The 16,934-nt window shown below is 35.0% G+C and overlaps 1 protein-coding gene across 1 annotated transcript in view; it reads right to left on the bottom strand.

Moving 5' to 3' along the window:
• The window catches only part of LOC106467746 (hemicentin-1-like), a 71,011-nt gene extending 63,172 nt beyond the window's left edge, over nucleotides 1-7,839 (bottom strand). Inside the window, exon 1 of the mRNA XM_022395929.1 lies at nucleotides 7,531-7,839. Within this exon, the coding sequence (XP_022251637.1) occupies nucleotides 7,531-7,588 (58 nt within the window). The 5' untranslated portion in view covers nucleotides 7,589-7,839. The remainder of the gene's footprint in view (nucleotides 1-7,530) is intronic.
• Nucleotides 7,840-16,934: the final 9,095 nt, after the last annotated feature.

Genomic DNA, 16,934 nt, shown 5'->3' with positions numbered 1-16,934 from the left:
AGTATAGAGTCAACAGTGCAACCAGACAGTTCAGAAATGCATGCTAATACTGTAATAAGAGTTTAAGAATACATATTAAGATTTAATAGGAGTTAAAGATCAGAAATAAATGTTATAATACGAGTTGGAAACCCGTACAGTGGTATAATAAGAGGTTAATAAGGCACATTCGGGTACAATGAAACTTAACACAGTATAATAAAAATTCAGAAACGCACGTTGTACAATGTAATGGGAGTTCATAAACGCACGTTGTACAATGTAATGGAAGTTCTTAAACGCACGTTACAATGTACGAATAATTCGAAAACGCGCATTTTAGAGTGTGATAAGGATTCGAAAATTTACGTTATAACATTATGATAAGAGTATGAAAACGAATTTTAACGTGCGTTAGAACTTTAGAAACGCACGTTACAGTGCGATAAAAATCAGAAACGCAATTTACAGTGTGATAAATCTTTAGAAACGCACGTTACAGTGCAATACAAATTAGAAACGCAATAGACAATACGGCAAACTTTTATAAAGGTACTTTACAGTGTAATAAAAATTAGAAACGCAATTTACAGTGCAATAAATCTTTAGAAACGTACGTTACAGTGCAATACAAATTAGAAACGCAATTTACAATACGGTAAAATTTTATAAACGCACTTTACAGTGCAATAAAAATTAGAAACGCAATTCACAGTGCGATAAATCTTTAGAAACGCAATATACAATAGGTAAAATTTTATAAATGCACTTTACAGTGTAATAAAAGTTAGATACGCAATTTACAGTGCAATAAATCTTTAGAAACGTACGTTACAGTGCGATAAAAATTCGAAACGCTTTCCCTCTAGTCTTACACTGCTAAATTAGGGACGGCTAGCGCAGATATCCCTCGCGTAGCTTTGCGCGAAATTCAAAACAAACAAATCAACATCTTTGGAAAATATATACTTGCCCGTAGTCCGATGGCAAGATGGGTGACATTACGTTAGCCATTAATGACATCATTTTCTGTAGGTAATTAACATAATAATCAGAAACGTAGACCAAAACCACTAAAAAGTACACTGAATGATAATGATCAACGGTATCAGGAAGATAGAATTTGTAAGTGAATATTTGATTTAGTTGTACAAGCTGTATATATACGTGTTAGTGTACTTGTTAACGCTAATACAATAATAGCTAATATAGACCTCAGTTATCCAAGTATACTGGACACTAACCCTCTATTAGACTACATCTAAATAAATATCATTATTTTTTAATCAAAGCAATGCGCATGCACAGAGCAGCAGTTAATTCAATACTAACAAGAAGTACGCAATATAATGACTAGAATGTATTGATTCGTCATTTTGGTTCCCTCATCCCAACGGCATTTTCGTCCGTAATCCCAATACTAACAAAGTTGGGCTAGCTTAGGAGGCTTAAGTTAGTCTTAAATCCATATATTAAGCTAATAATGTAAAAATCGCCCTCATAATACAAAAAATGTTATGTTTTATGTAGAAATATAATAAAAAATAGTTTTATATTAGTGTCTTTCATCTATATATTTTAATTTTTTTGTTATAGATTTCCTGTGATTTAGGATCAGCAACTGTCATAATCTTAATGTTATCTTGGGTTTCAATTCTTTCTTTACAATAGTACATTATTAGTGCACAAAGAATGTTAAAGGCACTGACCGAGCACATTTCACACACACAAATATGTTGTCGCCTAAAGGGGCGACAAAAGTTAGGGTCCGGGTCGCGGGCTAGCCAACGGCGAAGTGAATGGTGTTGGAGCCACACAACAAAGCCACACCTTTGTATAAGAATTAAAATAATCCGATTCCAGGTAATCCGATCAAACTCACGAGGGTTTCAAAGATCTGAATCACACCATGTTTCTGAATGGCTGTTGTGAGTTTGTTGTAAAGAAAAGGAGAGAGAGATATCCAGGTGTACTTTGATACAATGTCAACACCTGCATGATCAGGTTAAAAAAAAAAAGGTGTTTTCTTATACCTGAACTCAAAGCATACTTTCAAACCTAGATATATATAAGTAGTAATACAGAACCTTAAGCTAGGTTCTCTTTCAGATCTGTTTCTTGGCATACACTGAAATAAAACTTGAAGAACAAATGCGCTGCGCTTTCTGTGGAGAAATCTATACTTAAAAAACGAGAACCAGATGTAGGTAGCATTTTCATAATTTCCCCCATCTTGGTTGCTCTTCGATTTTAAGATGTGGTTATTCAAGAAATTATCACAACTTGTATATTTAAACTGGTTGAGAATAACTGTTGAGTATATAAAGTACGAAGTGAAAAATTAACGTCATGCTGTAGAGGTGAAATTACATAAATGCTGTAACAGTTATCTTATAAACTCAATCTCATAATAGGCAACAAGATCGGTAAACATGAACTTACATAAATGCTGTAACAGTTAACTGCTGTAACTCAATCTCATAATAGGCAACAAGATCGGTAAACATGAAATTACATAAATGCTGTAACAGTTAACTGCTGTAACTCAATCTCATAATAGGCAACAAGATCGGTAAACATGAAATTACATAAATGCTGTAACAGTTAACTGCTGTAACTCAATCTCATAATAGGCAACAAGATCGGTAAACATGAAATTACATATACTACGTAATTCAGCTACAACTCGTACAAATCTGAGAGCTAGGCCTCGTTAAAAATACTTTTTGTCATGAGATCATTAAGGTGAGTGTGTGTATATATATAGATGCCAATTCATTGCACATTTCAAGTAAATTAAAGCTACATTAACTAAAATTCTCTAATGTCGAGAGTTTTAAGCATCTCTTTCTACGTTTTCAAATTCGATAACGAGGAACCCACTTTGAGACTAATAATGATAGGAGACGGCTTGAATGAGTAATGAAGAAAAACTTTAATATAAGTTGAACATAACAGCAAATGTACAACGTTTCGACAAGATTTTGTCGTGCCTGATGATGACGAAACCTTGTCGAACCGTTGTACATTTGCTGTTATGTTAAACTTATATTAAAGTTATTACCCATTAAAGCCGTCTCCAATCATTATCTTTCTACGTTTTTGAAATGAAACTTGTGATAAAGATAAAGGTTTAATAAAACGCAACAACAACAACAACATTGGTTGTTCACTAGGAGTCAAACTGAATCGAAGTTTCTGTAGGTAGACTTGATGTTGTTTGGTTGTACATGGGATGTTGGAGAAGGAAGAAGTGATATCTTCCCAAGGTTTAGAGGTAGAGATTAGTTTCCCTTCAGGTTTCAAAGGACGATATTATTGTTGTTGTTCTAGAAAAGAAGTGAACAAAGCAGCACAAGCCTGAAAAAAGTGAACATTTGACACTCGATCCTGCATTTTAGTGTATGATTTAACATTTGATTGGGAATGAAACCATAATAGTCGAGACAGTGTCTGTGTGCTCTAATCTAACTCAGGCTACAATTACATAACATTTGATTTAGAATTAAACCGCGATAGTGGGAACAGTGTGTGCTCTAGTCTAACTCAGGCTACAATTACATAACATTTGATTTAGAATTAAACCGCGATAGTGGGGACAGCGTGTGCTCTAGTCTAACTCAGAGACGTTGTTTACTTTAATTTAACTCAGACACATTGTTTACTTTAATCTAACTCAGGCTACAATTACATAACATTTGATTTAGAATTAAACCGCGATAGTGGGGACAGCGTGTGCTCTAGTCTAACTCAGAGACGTTGTTTACTTTAAGTTAACTCAGACACATTGTTTACTCTAATCTAACCGCCCCCCCCCAATGGCACAGCGGAATGTCTACATACTTACAATGCTAGAAACCGGGTTTAGATACCCGTAGTGGGCAGAGCACAGATAGCCCATTATGTAGCTTTGAGCTTAACTTCAAAACATACTAATCTAACCCAGAGACATTGTTTACTTTAATCTAACTCAGACACATTGTTTACTTTAATCTAACTCAGGCACATTGTTTACTTTAATCTAACTCAGACACATTGTTTACTTTAATCTAACTCACGCTAAAACACATGTTTCCTCCTGAACTCGTTATTACGGAAAAATAGCAAGCGTTAGAAATGTATATCGCTGTAGTAGCGAAAGGTCAGTCGTATATTTGCGTTAGTGTGCATGAACTACTACACTTATTATATTCCTCACATAAATAGATCTCTATAAGTAAGCAATGGTTAAAAGATCCCAATTCATTATCTTAAAAGAAAAAAGAGAGAGATTGGGGGAGGTCGTACATTCATTTTAGTCTGTTAAGCTGTGCAGGACAAAATATATTTCATTAAACACTCCGACAAGATAAGACGATCCACGTGATGAGGATAAAAGATGTTTTACTTTTAAAATATATACAAATCAAATCATCAGAAGGTTAATAACCTCAAAATATATTTCATTAAACACTCCGACAAGATAAGACGATCCACGTGATGAGGATAAAAGATGTTTTACTTTTAAAATATATACAAATCAAATCATCAGAAGGTTAATAACCTCATTCTTTATTGTTTGTTTCCTACATAGTAGTATTATTGTGAACTTCCTAAGCACTACATTATATTACTTTAAGAGACATTTCTCGTTTAGCCCGACTTATCCAAGCAATCATGTTACAATCGTCATTCTAGTGCCCAAGGAATCATGTTCTAATGGTAATTTTAGTGTCCAAGGAATCATGCTAAAATCGTCATTTTAGTGTCCAAGGTATCATGTTATAATCGTCATTCTAGTGCCCAAGGAATCATGCTCTAATGGTAATTTTAGTGTCCAAGGAATCATGCTAAAATCGTCATTTCAGTGTCCAAGGTATCATGTTATAATCGTCATTCTAGTGCCCAAGGAATCATGCTCTAATGGTAATTTAATTGTCCAAGGAATCATGTTATAATCGTCATTCTAGTGCCCAAGGAATCATGCTCTAATGGTAATTTTAGTGTCCAAGGAATCATGCTAAAATCGTCATTATAGTGTCCAATGGTATATTGCTCTAATGATCATTTTAGTTTCCAATGAATTATGTTCTACTATAGTCATTTAATTGTCCAAGGTATCATGTTATAATCGTCATTCTAGTGTCCAAGGTATATTGCTCTAATGATCATTTTAGTTTCCAATGAATTATGTTCTACTATAGTCATTTAATTGTCCAAGGAATCATTTTCTAATGAACACTTAACTGTGCAAGGAATCATGTTGTAATGGTCATTTAGTTGTCCAAGGTAACATGTTTTAATGGTCATTTACTTGTCCAAGGTAACATGTTTTAATGGTCATTTAAGTACCAAGTCTTCATTATTTCGAACTATATTTTCGATCACGAAATTAACAAACTTCTTTAAAAAACACTAAACATTGAGCAGTATAAACCAGGGTCTCATCTAGAACTAATCAGAGGCTGAAAAAAATCCTCATTTGAAGCCGAGAAAGAACCTAATGAGGGTTAACATCATGAAAAACACCCAGATATTCACAATAATTGAAATCCATATTCTAATGTAGAAAACCACCGGTGGGAATACATTAGTTGGATAGAAATTACCAGTTACGAGATTTCATATAAAACATCTCGAAGCCTTCATTAAAAAACAACAAAAATAGTGGATGTGTCCAAACTGTATACAGAATCTGATAAGACCTATGCTTCACATCTGCTTGTGCTACTCACGTGATTTTCGTTATAAAATATAAGTGTTTGATTGGCTGATTTAACCTATTTAACTGGATTAATGCTAAATTGTACGACACAAATCACAAAATAAATAAACATGTGCGTGCGACAGTCATGCCGACTGGCCGAATAACTAATTGACGTAAACCAACAACAGCAGGAGAAGAAGAAAAAGCTTGTTTCCTCCGGCACACGGTACAAACGGTCATAGCGACAACGGAAGATTTTTTGGCTCGGGTCATGCGCGTATTTCCGCCTGCCGCCGGGATCGAACTCTGAAATAGTTGTTAGGAACCTGTTTGACTACTCAAGCTACAAGAACTAACGAGGAAGAAAGAAAAGAAGTAATAATGTAATATTTTATCTTTCTTTGTAAAAATCTCAAGGCAAACATTGTTAATTTTTTATGAGAATGAGAAAATCAATGAACTACATCGATCTCCCATTTGTTTATGTGCAAAAGTATTTGTTTTTTACTTTTTTTTTAAGTTAAGCACAAAGCTACACGATGGGCTATCTGTGCTCTGCCCACCACGGGTATCGAAACCCGGATTCTAGCGTTGTAAGTCCGCAGACATACAGCTGTGCTACTGGGGGGGGGGTTACTTATGTGTTTCATTCAAAGAAATTAATTTAACATTAAACTGTAAACTGTGCAAGGTAACTGTGCTACTGTGGGGGTGGGGGGCTTTTACTTATGTGTTTCATTCAAAGAAATTAATTTAACATCAAACTGTAAACTAAAAGTTGGCGAGACACAAACTAATAGATTAGAAACTCGATATGATTTGTGTGCCAATATTTATACTTATCCGTTCAGGTTGTTCGCGTTGTTTTATTTAGTCGACATATTTAATTTCTTCTTCTTTTCGAAACGATTACATAAACTTTTTCGCGCCATTAGTTTTTGTAACCTAAAATTAAATACAGAAGTCGTATTCTTCGTTTTCACGTATGAGATCTGTGATTTGTATCGCATTTATAAAATCATTCCAACGTTACTTGTTTAGCAACGCTTTCTGAAAAGTAGTCATTCATATGGAAGTAACTGAGATTTTGTCGTTCATTACGTAACCTATGCAACATTTGTATGTGAAACATACCAAACATGGAGAAATATATAATATTAGTTTGAATCTCTTGTGACAGTTAAACAGAGCGAAACGGTGTGATGTAACCTACCAGAGGACTTGAATAGAGAACTTATCTTCTATCTCAATACAATAATTATAATAATAATTAACTAATTTTATATCAATATTTAACAACAACAAAAAAAGATGTGGCATCTTTTTATCGTGACGGACTATAGATCTGAGGGTCTCTGGTTCGCGTTTCGTTCCCTCAAAAAACAGAAAAGAAATCGTTTTAAGCAGTTTGGGGCAGTGGATGTGCTTAACTCCTGCCATTAGCTGCCTTCCCTCTATCAGCTCTAGTCTATCACATCAAAACTAGGGATGGCTAGCGTAGATAGCCCTAGTATAGCTGTGCTAGTATCTGCTAGCTAGTATCTGAAACAAATCGTTTTATGAACTCAGAGCTTGAAAAACTAAAATATAATTTTTTGCTAATGTGTGAAAAGTCCAAGTTATTTTAAATAACTTAAAATCATCGCGTTATAACAAATTAAGATATAGCAGGCAAATAAAACATGTCGAGAATAATGACCACAGATAAATAAAGTTTTAACAGCAAGTTATAAAGGAAGAAGCGTCACGATTTAATAAACGTTATATACTAATTTTTTTAAAGTTAAAACGCCAATTCGCACGTGCAAGGAAGTGCACGAGCAAAGCGACTTCATCGAGGATTGATAAGTTTGGTGTTTACTCACCTGTGTAAAACACTGCTGTCCAAAAACAGAGTTTTGAGGACGTTGGTAAAATCTTCATCTTTCAAAATGTTTCACAATTTTTACAACACAGTTTATAAAGTTGTCATGATGAACCAGAAGAACATTCAAAACGAGACGACAGACAAATTAACGTCCACACTCACTTCTCTCTTCTACGCTACACGCTCTGCTGCATCAACGCGCGTTGACCCGACCCTCGACGATAGTGAAAGATAGATGTAAATACGCACAAACAAAGTAGTTCTAAATATTAACTCTATTTCTTATATGTTTCTGCTTATACAATGATTATTTTAAATATGATTTAAGGATATATGAAGTAAAGTTAAATATTTTTCGCCCGAACTATGTGTTTATTTTCTAAGTAATAATTAACCACTCGTACTCTTGCGTATGAATATGACGTAAAGTACCCGCGAGATTTAAAGGGCTACAACGCATTAACATTTAAAACTGTTTGGGAGTAAGAGGTCTACACTGACCCTCTCTGGTCCAAAACATGGACCGAATCCCGATGAAGAAGATAGATAAATTAAAAAATCATATATTAGATAATTACATGTAATTATGTCTCACTGATGGTATCAGCCCATAATATGAACAAGGCCTTAAAAGGTCAATGTGAAATTTTATTAATTAACGAACGCTAAGAAAATAAATCTGTCATTGTGTAAGTGTGGGAACTATTATCGGAAAAATTCTATGTGGATGAAATATAACCTCAGCAACCTGGATATAACATCGTTAGTGTGGACCCCGTGAAACATCCTGCAGTGTAAACTCGACCAAACTACAATACCAAGAAGCAGAAGTTTTAAACAATAAAAAGTACCAAAAATCATCTTTAAAGGAAAACAAATTACACATGAAATCTGAAACAATTGACATAGCAATAAAAATAAAAGAGCAAGAATATACTGTTAGGAGGGAAGGAAGGTCAAAGGTATACCTGATCTTCTCAGGTCCAACAACATCGGACCTAAAAATTCGAGAGAGAGAATGACACTTAAAAGAAATCATATATAAAATTCAAACTTTCAGTTTGTTTGTTTGTTTTGAATTTCGCGCAAAGCTACACGAGGGCTATCTGCGCTAGCCATCCCTAATTTAGCAGTGTAAGACTAGAGGGAAGGCAGCTAGTCATCACCACCCACGTCCAACTCTTGGGCTACTCTTTTACCAACGAATAGTGGGATTGACCGTCACATTATAACGCCCCCACGGCTGAAAGGGCGAGCATGTTTGGTAGGACGGGGATGCGAACCCGCGACCTGCAGATTGCGAGTTGAGCGCCCTGACCACCTGGCCATGCCGGGCCATTATGAAAGAAATTGCTGATGTGTGTTTGTGTGTGTGTACCTTGGATAGGTTTTAATCACGATTGCTTTACATACAAATTCGATCGGTATTAATCAATCAAATGAGATCTGACAAGTACAACATTCAAAATGTGGTTACTACAGCATCTATTCGGTTAGCAGAGTCTCGAGTTCGAATCCTGCTCAGTCTCAACGTTCACTTACTTTGTCCATTCGTGCTAAGTGTTCTTCAAATTATTTTTTGTATTTGATGTTCTGCATCGTATAGATGAAAACAAGGTTCTTTAAAAATTATGTGCTGATTAGTTATACTTAAAGGTTTACTTTCACGCCTTGAAAAGTCGAACGTATAAAATGATAAATAACTGATTCCTGTTCATGAAATGAGTACTGTATCTTCCACATTGTATAGATCTGGAATAAATAGTATGCTCATTTTTGTTTTATATTATACACGTTTGCTTCTGACTTGAATTTATGGATTATAAACATTACATAGTTTTCATTATTTTTATTTAAAACGTCTATGTTCTATTGAAGTTAGCACTTCTGTTCATCCATCCATCAGGGCTGACTGCAAACTCATCCTAGTAACCTGGAGCCATGTTTGTCCCCAAACCTATTTGCTATAGAAGCATGGGTCCAACACCGGCTTTGTACAATAGTAAAGCTAGTCTAATTACAATATATATTAACAATTAGTTACCATAGTACAATAGTTTCAATTCAAATTTATGGATTTCTCAAATATCCAAACATTGACTTAAACTATCATTAGGATAAATATATTCATGTTTCTCACACGACACTTAAAGTGTTTCAGATACAATACTAATACGTACAAAAGATGTTATAGGTTAATGTCTCGTGACAGTTCAGGGTTGACGTAACAAAGCATATTTTATGATGCAATAAAACCTTAACAAACCAAAAAAAAGAAGCTTAGTCCTGAAACTATCACTTTAAAGAACTGACCAAATAAAGTAGGCTAAGTCATACATTTTCTAAGCAAAAACTCATAGAAAATTCCAGCAGTAATCAGTGTAAATAATTGCAATGTTGGTGATTTACATTTGTGTGTATGTATGTGGAGAAGCTTCGGGGCATGACACCCACACTCCAGGGATACTTTTACAGTCAAACCCGTAATCAACAAAGTAATGCACCCACTAGAATTTTGGTTTACATATGGTTTATAAAGATGGAGTCCATGCCAAACCCATTGGTAATTTTAGAGTTTAAACATTCAGAAAGGCATTAGCTTGAGATATTTAGCGAGTTTTACTTTACTTCTCTAGATATCTAGTCGTTTACTTTACTTCTCTAGGTATTTAGCGTCTTTTATTTTACTTCTATAGATATTTAGCGTCTTTTATTTTACTTCTATAGATATTTAGCGTCTTTTATTTTACTTCTCTAAGAAGTAAAATAAAAGACGCTAAATATCTAGAGAAGTAAAATAAAAGACGCTAAATATCTATAGAAGTAAAATAAAAGACGCTAATTATCTAGAGAAGTAAAGTAAGAGACCCTAAATACCTAGTGGAGAAAAATAAAAGATGCTAAATATCTATAGAAGTAAAATAAAAGACGCTAAATATCATAGATATTTAGCATCTTTTATTTTACTTCTATAGATATTTAGCGTCTTTTATTTTACTTCTATAGATATTTAGAGTCTCTTACTTTACTTCTCTAGATATTTAGCGTCTTTTATTTTACTTCTCTAGATATTTAGCATTTTTTATTTTTCTCCACTAGGTATTTAGGGTCTCTTACTTTACTTCTCTAGATATTTAGCGTCTTTTATTTTACTTCTCTAGATATTTAGCATTTTTTATTTTTCTCCACTAGGTATTTAGGGTCTCTTACTTTACTTCTCTAGATATTTAGCGTCTTTTATTTGGCTTCTGTAGATGTTTTATTTATTTGTTGTTGAGCCCAAAGTTACAAGAAGGGGCTATCTTTTCTGTTCTCACCGAGCGGATCGCCTTCCAGTGATTCAGCGCTAAATCTACAGTCCTAGAACGTTAAAAATCGGGTTACGATACCCGTGATGGGCAGAGCACAGATAGCCTATTATGTAGCTTTGCGTTTAATAACTACCAAACCAATACCGAGGGTATCGAAACTCAATTTAAGTACTATATGTCCTTAGACTTAAAGCTGAGCCACTGGGGGCCTCTAGATATTTAGCGTATTATAATTGAGCTGCTTCTCTAAATATTTCGCATACTTTACTTCACTAGATATTTAGCGTGTTTACATAAATTATTTCTCTAGATATTTAACGTGTTTACATGAATTATTTCTCTAGATATTTAGCATGTTTACATAAATTATTTCTCTAGATATTTAGCGTGTTTACATAAATGATTTCTTTAGATATTTAGCGTGTTTACATAAATCATTTCTCTAGATATTTAGCGTGTTTACATAAATCATTTCTCTAGATATTTAGCGTGTTTACATAAATTATTTACACTATGATGTTAAAAACAATGCTTAAATGTCTTAAGCACCAAGAAGATGACAGACCTGGCACGGTTCGGTGGTTAAGATGGTCGACTCATGATTTGGGGATCACGAGTTCAAGACCCCCGTCCTCCATGGTTACTGACTAGGCTAGCCACCCCGGTGTAAAGACTGTTCACTTACAAAGGTTACCCATAATTCGATGGAATTAGGGTAGAAATGGATTTTTTTTTAAAAAAAGGAAGAATATGACAGGGCGGTTGTTTGTTTTTCACAGAGAAATAATATCAATTGTTTTTATATGGTGTATTTAAGTGTTTTACACTCACAAAAAAGGAACCTGTCATTCTATAGGTATTTGAATAACTTGTAGCATTCCGCTACAATTTAATTCTTCGTATAGTTAGCCGACACTAGGCAGCTGATACATAATTGAATTGAGTTGTTTAAACATTTGTTTAACAACAAGTAAAAGCTTGGAATGGACTAAGTAAGTTTACGTTAAAAATTGGTCCCCTGGTGGGCCAGCGGTAATTTTGTGTTAAAATCTGGTCCCCTGGTGGGCCAGTGGTAAGTTTGTGTTAAAAACTGGTCCCCCGGTGGGCCAGCGGTAAGTTTGTGTTAAAAACTGGTCCCCCGGTGGGCCAGCAGTAAGTTTGTGTTACAGATCCCTATTTGTTAACTTGAGGACCGATTTTTCCTCTATAACTCAGTCAAAAATTATTGGTATTTGATTAAACTTGGTGGACATATGTAGAATACTATTCTTCATGGCCCTGCCAAAAATGGTTTGTATCTGTTGATAACGAATGACATACGGACACATTTTCGTATTCTTTGAGAGTCGAATACGATCAACGCTGCGTGGCGGAAGTGTACGCTCTACCGAGTGTCCCTCTAGAAGTGTATATGTTTACGCTAATAGAAAAACCGTTCCTGGAGTCATTTTACTGGATATAACTAAACTACAGATTATTCGCGCGATTTTCTTTATAGAATATGATACAGCTTATCTCTTAGAGAAATAATATCTGAAAACATAGAAAATTTATGTTTCATATAGCAATCTCGAGCCAGGCGCGGCCTAGTGGTTAACATGCAGATTCCTTGGTTCGCGTCCCATTACCAATCTCGAGCCAGGCGCGGCCTAGTGGTTAACATGCAGATTCCTTGGTTCGCGTCCCATTACCAATCTCGAGCCAGGCGCGGTCTAGTGGTTAACGTGCAGATTCCTTGGTTCGCGTCCCATTACCATTCTCGAGCCAGGTGCGGCCTAGTGGTTAACGTGAAGATTCCTTGGTTCGCGTCCCATTACCAATCTCGAGCCAGGCGCGGCCTAGTGGTTAACGTGCAGATTCCTTGGTTCGCGTTCCATTACCGCCTCTCAGTCCCTTCCTAAAAAATCACGCTCCGCACTTTGGGGCTGTGAGTGCGTTATAAGAGTGACGGTACAATTTCACTTTCCGGTCTCACAAGAGTACACACAGATAGATCTTGTGCGCGAATTTCAACAACGAAGCATAAAATTAGTATTTTGTAATTTTTTTACTCACTTTCTTAAATCAAACGGTAATTCAGCGATGACAGAATATTCTAGTATTAGGACTTATTACGCCCCCCCCCAAGTGGCAGAGCGGAATGTCTGCGGACTTACAACGCTAGATACCGGGTTTGAATACCCGTGATGGGCAGAGCACAGATAGCCCATTGTGTAGGTTTCTGCTTAATATCAAACAAACACACAAAAGAGAACTTATTAGAGTATTTTAAGTATTTTTATATTTCATGTATTTGAAAGGATGTGACGTTCAAATAATATAACATGTTCAAATTTTGACTGTACTTCTTTTGTGCAAATGCATTGATTTTTTTTTTACCGGAAATCAATAAAGGATAAATCTAAACGATCCAAAACGAGGATTTACTGATCACATGTTTTAAACAAGTAAACAGAAATGAAAGGAAGTTCGGTTGAGATTCGAGCGGAAGACAAAAAAAAAAATGTTTAGTGACCTGGTATTGTTTGAATATTCAGCTTTTCCTTCATGTCGTTTTGTTACATTCACAAACAACAAATTGTCTGTTAGTCTGTCTTGTAACCGTTACTAGAGCAATTTTCTCCACAACCGAAAACGGGTAGGTGGCAGCTGGTTTTCTATTTCCACGCATGACGTCATGTGGAAATATGTAGCGTCGCTTCATTCCATTTTATTTAAAAAGTTAGAAGACAGTTTTACTCAAAGAACACTGCATAGAAGAAGAGGAGGAATATAGTGTCCCCCGAAGAAAAAGGAGGAATATAGTGACCCCCTTATGTGAACCAGCTTTAGAAATAAAAAAGGTACTCTTTTTAAATACGACATGCTGCATACATAAAACATTTGGGGGTATATAGTGAAGCTTTAACAAAGATCTCAATAATGTACCTCACTTGGAGAGATTCAACAGACTTGACAAGCTGGTCTACTACATTTCAGGGGGGAACTAAATAGGCCCAGTAATATAGCATACGTCATAATAAATATCCGGTAGATTTAGCCAATTCTTTCCTAAAATCCGAAACCCATCGCTTAGGATCCTAACGCAAGAAAGCAAACCTTTCAATTCATAAGAATATATAGATATAGATATAGTACTCCATGGACCAATACCCTTCCGGTTATTGACTGTTGTTATGAGGGATTTGGGTGTCAGTTTAGTAGAGTTCATATTACTGGTTTATCAATAATATTACAATATCGTAACGGCTGCCAACTGCTTTTCATTCTATCTTTGTGTGAAAAGCGTTAACACGCTCGTTGGATTCTGGTATTTTCGTTAATTTATTAGAATTATTTTAGTAAGTTTTTTTTTAAACTAAGAGAATAAGTTTCTACAAACTTAGGAAATTATTACGACTTCTTACTTTTCGGATTTGTTCAAAAACGCCAACTTATCCAACATAAAATTACAGTTGATGTAATCCTCTAATTCAATAATTCCAACATACAATTATAGTGAATGAGTTGATGTAATTCGTTAATTCAATAATTCAAATACACAATTGCAGTCCATGTAATTCGCCAATTCAATAACTTAAAAATACAGTTGCAGTCGATGTAATCCTAAAATTCAATAACTCCAACATACAATTATAGTGAATGAGTTGATGTAATCCGTTAATTAGATAATTCCAATACACAATTGCAGTCGATGAAATTCGCTAATTCAATAACTTCAACTAAAGTTTATACTTGATTTTGATCGTTTTTTGGCGCAATAATTGTTTTATGCATATATTCAGTAAATTAAGACGGTCATTGATTGTTATTAAGCACAAAGCTACACAAGGGGCTATCTGTGCTCTGCCCACCACGGGTATCGAAACCCGGTTTCTAGCAGTACAAGTCCGCAGATATACCACTGTGCCATTGGAGGGCAAATTAAGACTGAGCACCTTATTTCCTTTGCGTTTTTGAATATACTTAATTTTTTCCTGCTTCATCTGCTCTTCAGATATTTGACGAATCACCTTCTATAAGTCTTCGAGTTACATGGCTTCTAATCTATGAAATAGGGCCAGGAGTGGCCTAGAATTATGTATCGAAGAGTTTGGGGTTCGAGACGTGATACCGCTGAACAAGCTCTGCACTTTGAGATGAGAGCGCGTTATAAAAGTGACAATCAATCCTATTATTCGATTGAAATAACCGGACAAACCCTTGTTGCGGCATGTGCTTCTGAATGGGTTATGTGGTATCCTAAGGAAAAATGAAACCGAAAGATAAATTCTCAGAACTTGAAACCTTGAAAGTCTTGTTTATTTGCCTCTTGTTAAACACAAAGCTACACAATGGACTATCTGTGCTGTGCCCACCACGGGCATCGAAAGCCGATTCTTAGCGTTATAAACGCAAATATACATGTATATTGTTGAGCAACTGTGTACGAAAACTTTTAAGTCAAACTGACAGAAAAAAAAAGAGAACGACACATTTGTTTTTACTTTGAACTAATTTAGCCATTTTATTAAAAATGTAAAAATACGGTACGACGAGCTCGATGAAATACGCAGGACGACCACGAAAATTCTTACGAGAAAAATCGTATTCAACAAGTATCTTCAAGTTCAATCTCTGCCCAAAATACCCTATCACTGAGTGGAGAAATCAGGGGCGTAAAATTAAATACAAATATTATTTGAAGATGTTTCAGAAATAGCGTGCATACTAACTTGAATAAACATGAGAGAAGACAAAAACATAACGTTGTGTAGATGGTATTATATACTAACTTGAAATAAACAGGAAAGAAGACAAAAACATAACGTTGTGTAGATGGTATTATATACTAACTTGAATAAACAGGAGAGAAGACAATAACATAACGTTGTGTAGATGGTATTATATACTAACTTGAATAAATAGGAAAGAAGACAAATAACATAACGTTGTGTAGATGGTATTATATACTAACTTGAATAAACAGGAGAGAAGACAATAACATAACGTTGTGTAGATGGTATTATATACTAACTTGAATAAACAGGAAAGAAGACAATAACATAACGTTGTGTAGATGGTATTATATACTAACTTGAATAAACAGGATTGAAGACAATAACATAACGTTGTGTAGATATATTTTAAGTACATTTGGAATAACTGAAAAACGAAGAGATTGTTTCTTTAGCGTTTTGTTATTTCGATCAACTTAGATATTTACTGTTTTCTTCTCTGAACTAGTGGTGATGGGAAAGATGTTTCGTTTGATACGTCTCTCAATGTTCAAGTTATTTGATATACCTCACTAGTAAAAAAAAGGACGTTGAGTTTTGAATTGGTCTATTATGGTTACCATCTCTTCATTGAAGCCATTAGTTACCTCGTACATTTTAATCTCAGAACAAAAGGAGCGCATTAAAAAGCACTTGGTATGCTGAAGGAGTCTTCTTAGTGTTTTCGATCCTGACAGATGTGCAAAACGCACAATACCGCACGTGTTTAAGCACAGCCATAACCAACCACTCCTATGTGGTGTTGATAACATGTACGCACACACATAATAAAGGCTGCTCTGTCTCGCAGCTTATATTTAATTACTAGCACTGTTTGGCTTTGTGAATTCATCCACCAACTTATTGCAAGAAAAAAAAATAACACTTCGCGTGGGAAACACTTAGCGCCAATCCATCTCACATATTAAGTTTTCAACTTCATTTCCCATATGATTATATATGGATATGTATATTCGCGCGCACACATGTATAATTCATAAACAGCTTCAAAACACGACTCCGAACTATCTCTATTGTATTTGTTTTGATTTAAACATCTGCCTGAAACGAAATTTCGATTGAATTTCCTTTAAGCTGACCAGCACAGAATTAACCAACTGCTGTAGATGTTTTTATAAATGCTCTTTATTTAAGTTGTATACTTCTTTTACGTTTCCTTTACAATGAAACACTAATTAATACAAGAGCAAGTAATGTTAATTGAACATTTAATAACTCCTCTTTTGTTCTGAAGTACACTACTAACTCAAATAAGATTTGAAGTAACACACAACATTAATCCAGTTTTAAACCTCAGATAATGCTGCTACGTT

Source organism: Limulus polyphemus, unplaced genomic scaffold (genome assembly GCF_000517525.1).
Source record: "Limulus polyphemus unplaced genomic scaffold, Limulus_polyphemus-2.1.2 Scaffold2726, whole genome shotgun sequence".
Lineage (NCBI taxonomy): Eukaryota > Metazoa > Arthropoda > Merostomata > Xiphosura > Limulidae > Limulus > Limulus polyphemus.
The sequence above is the reverse complement of the archived record's forward strand: the minus strand, read 5'-3'. Positions and strand labels throughout refer to the sequence as shown.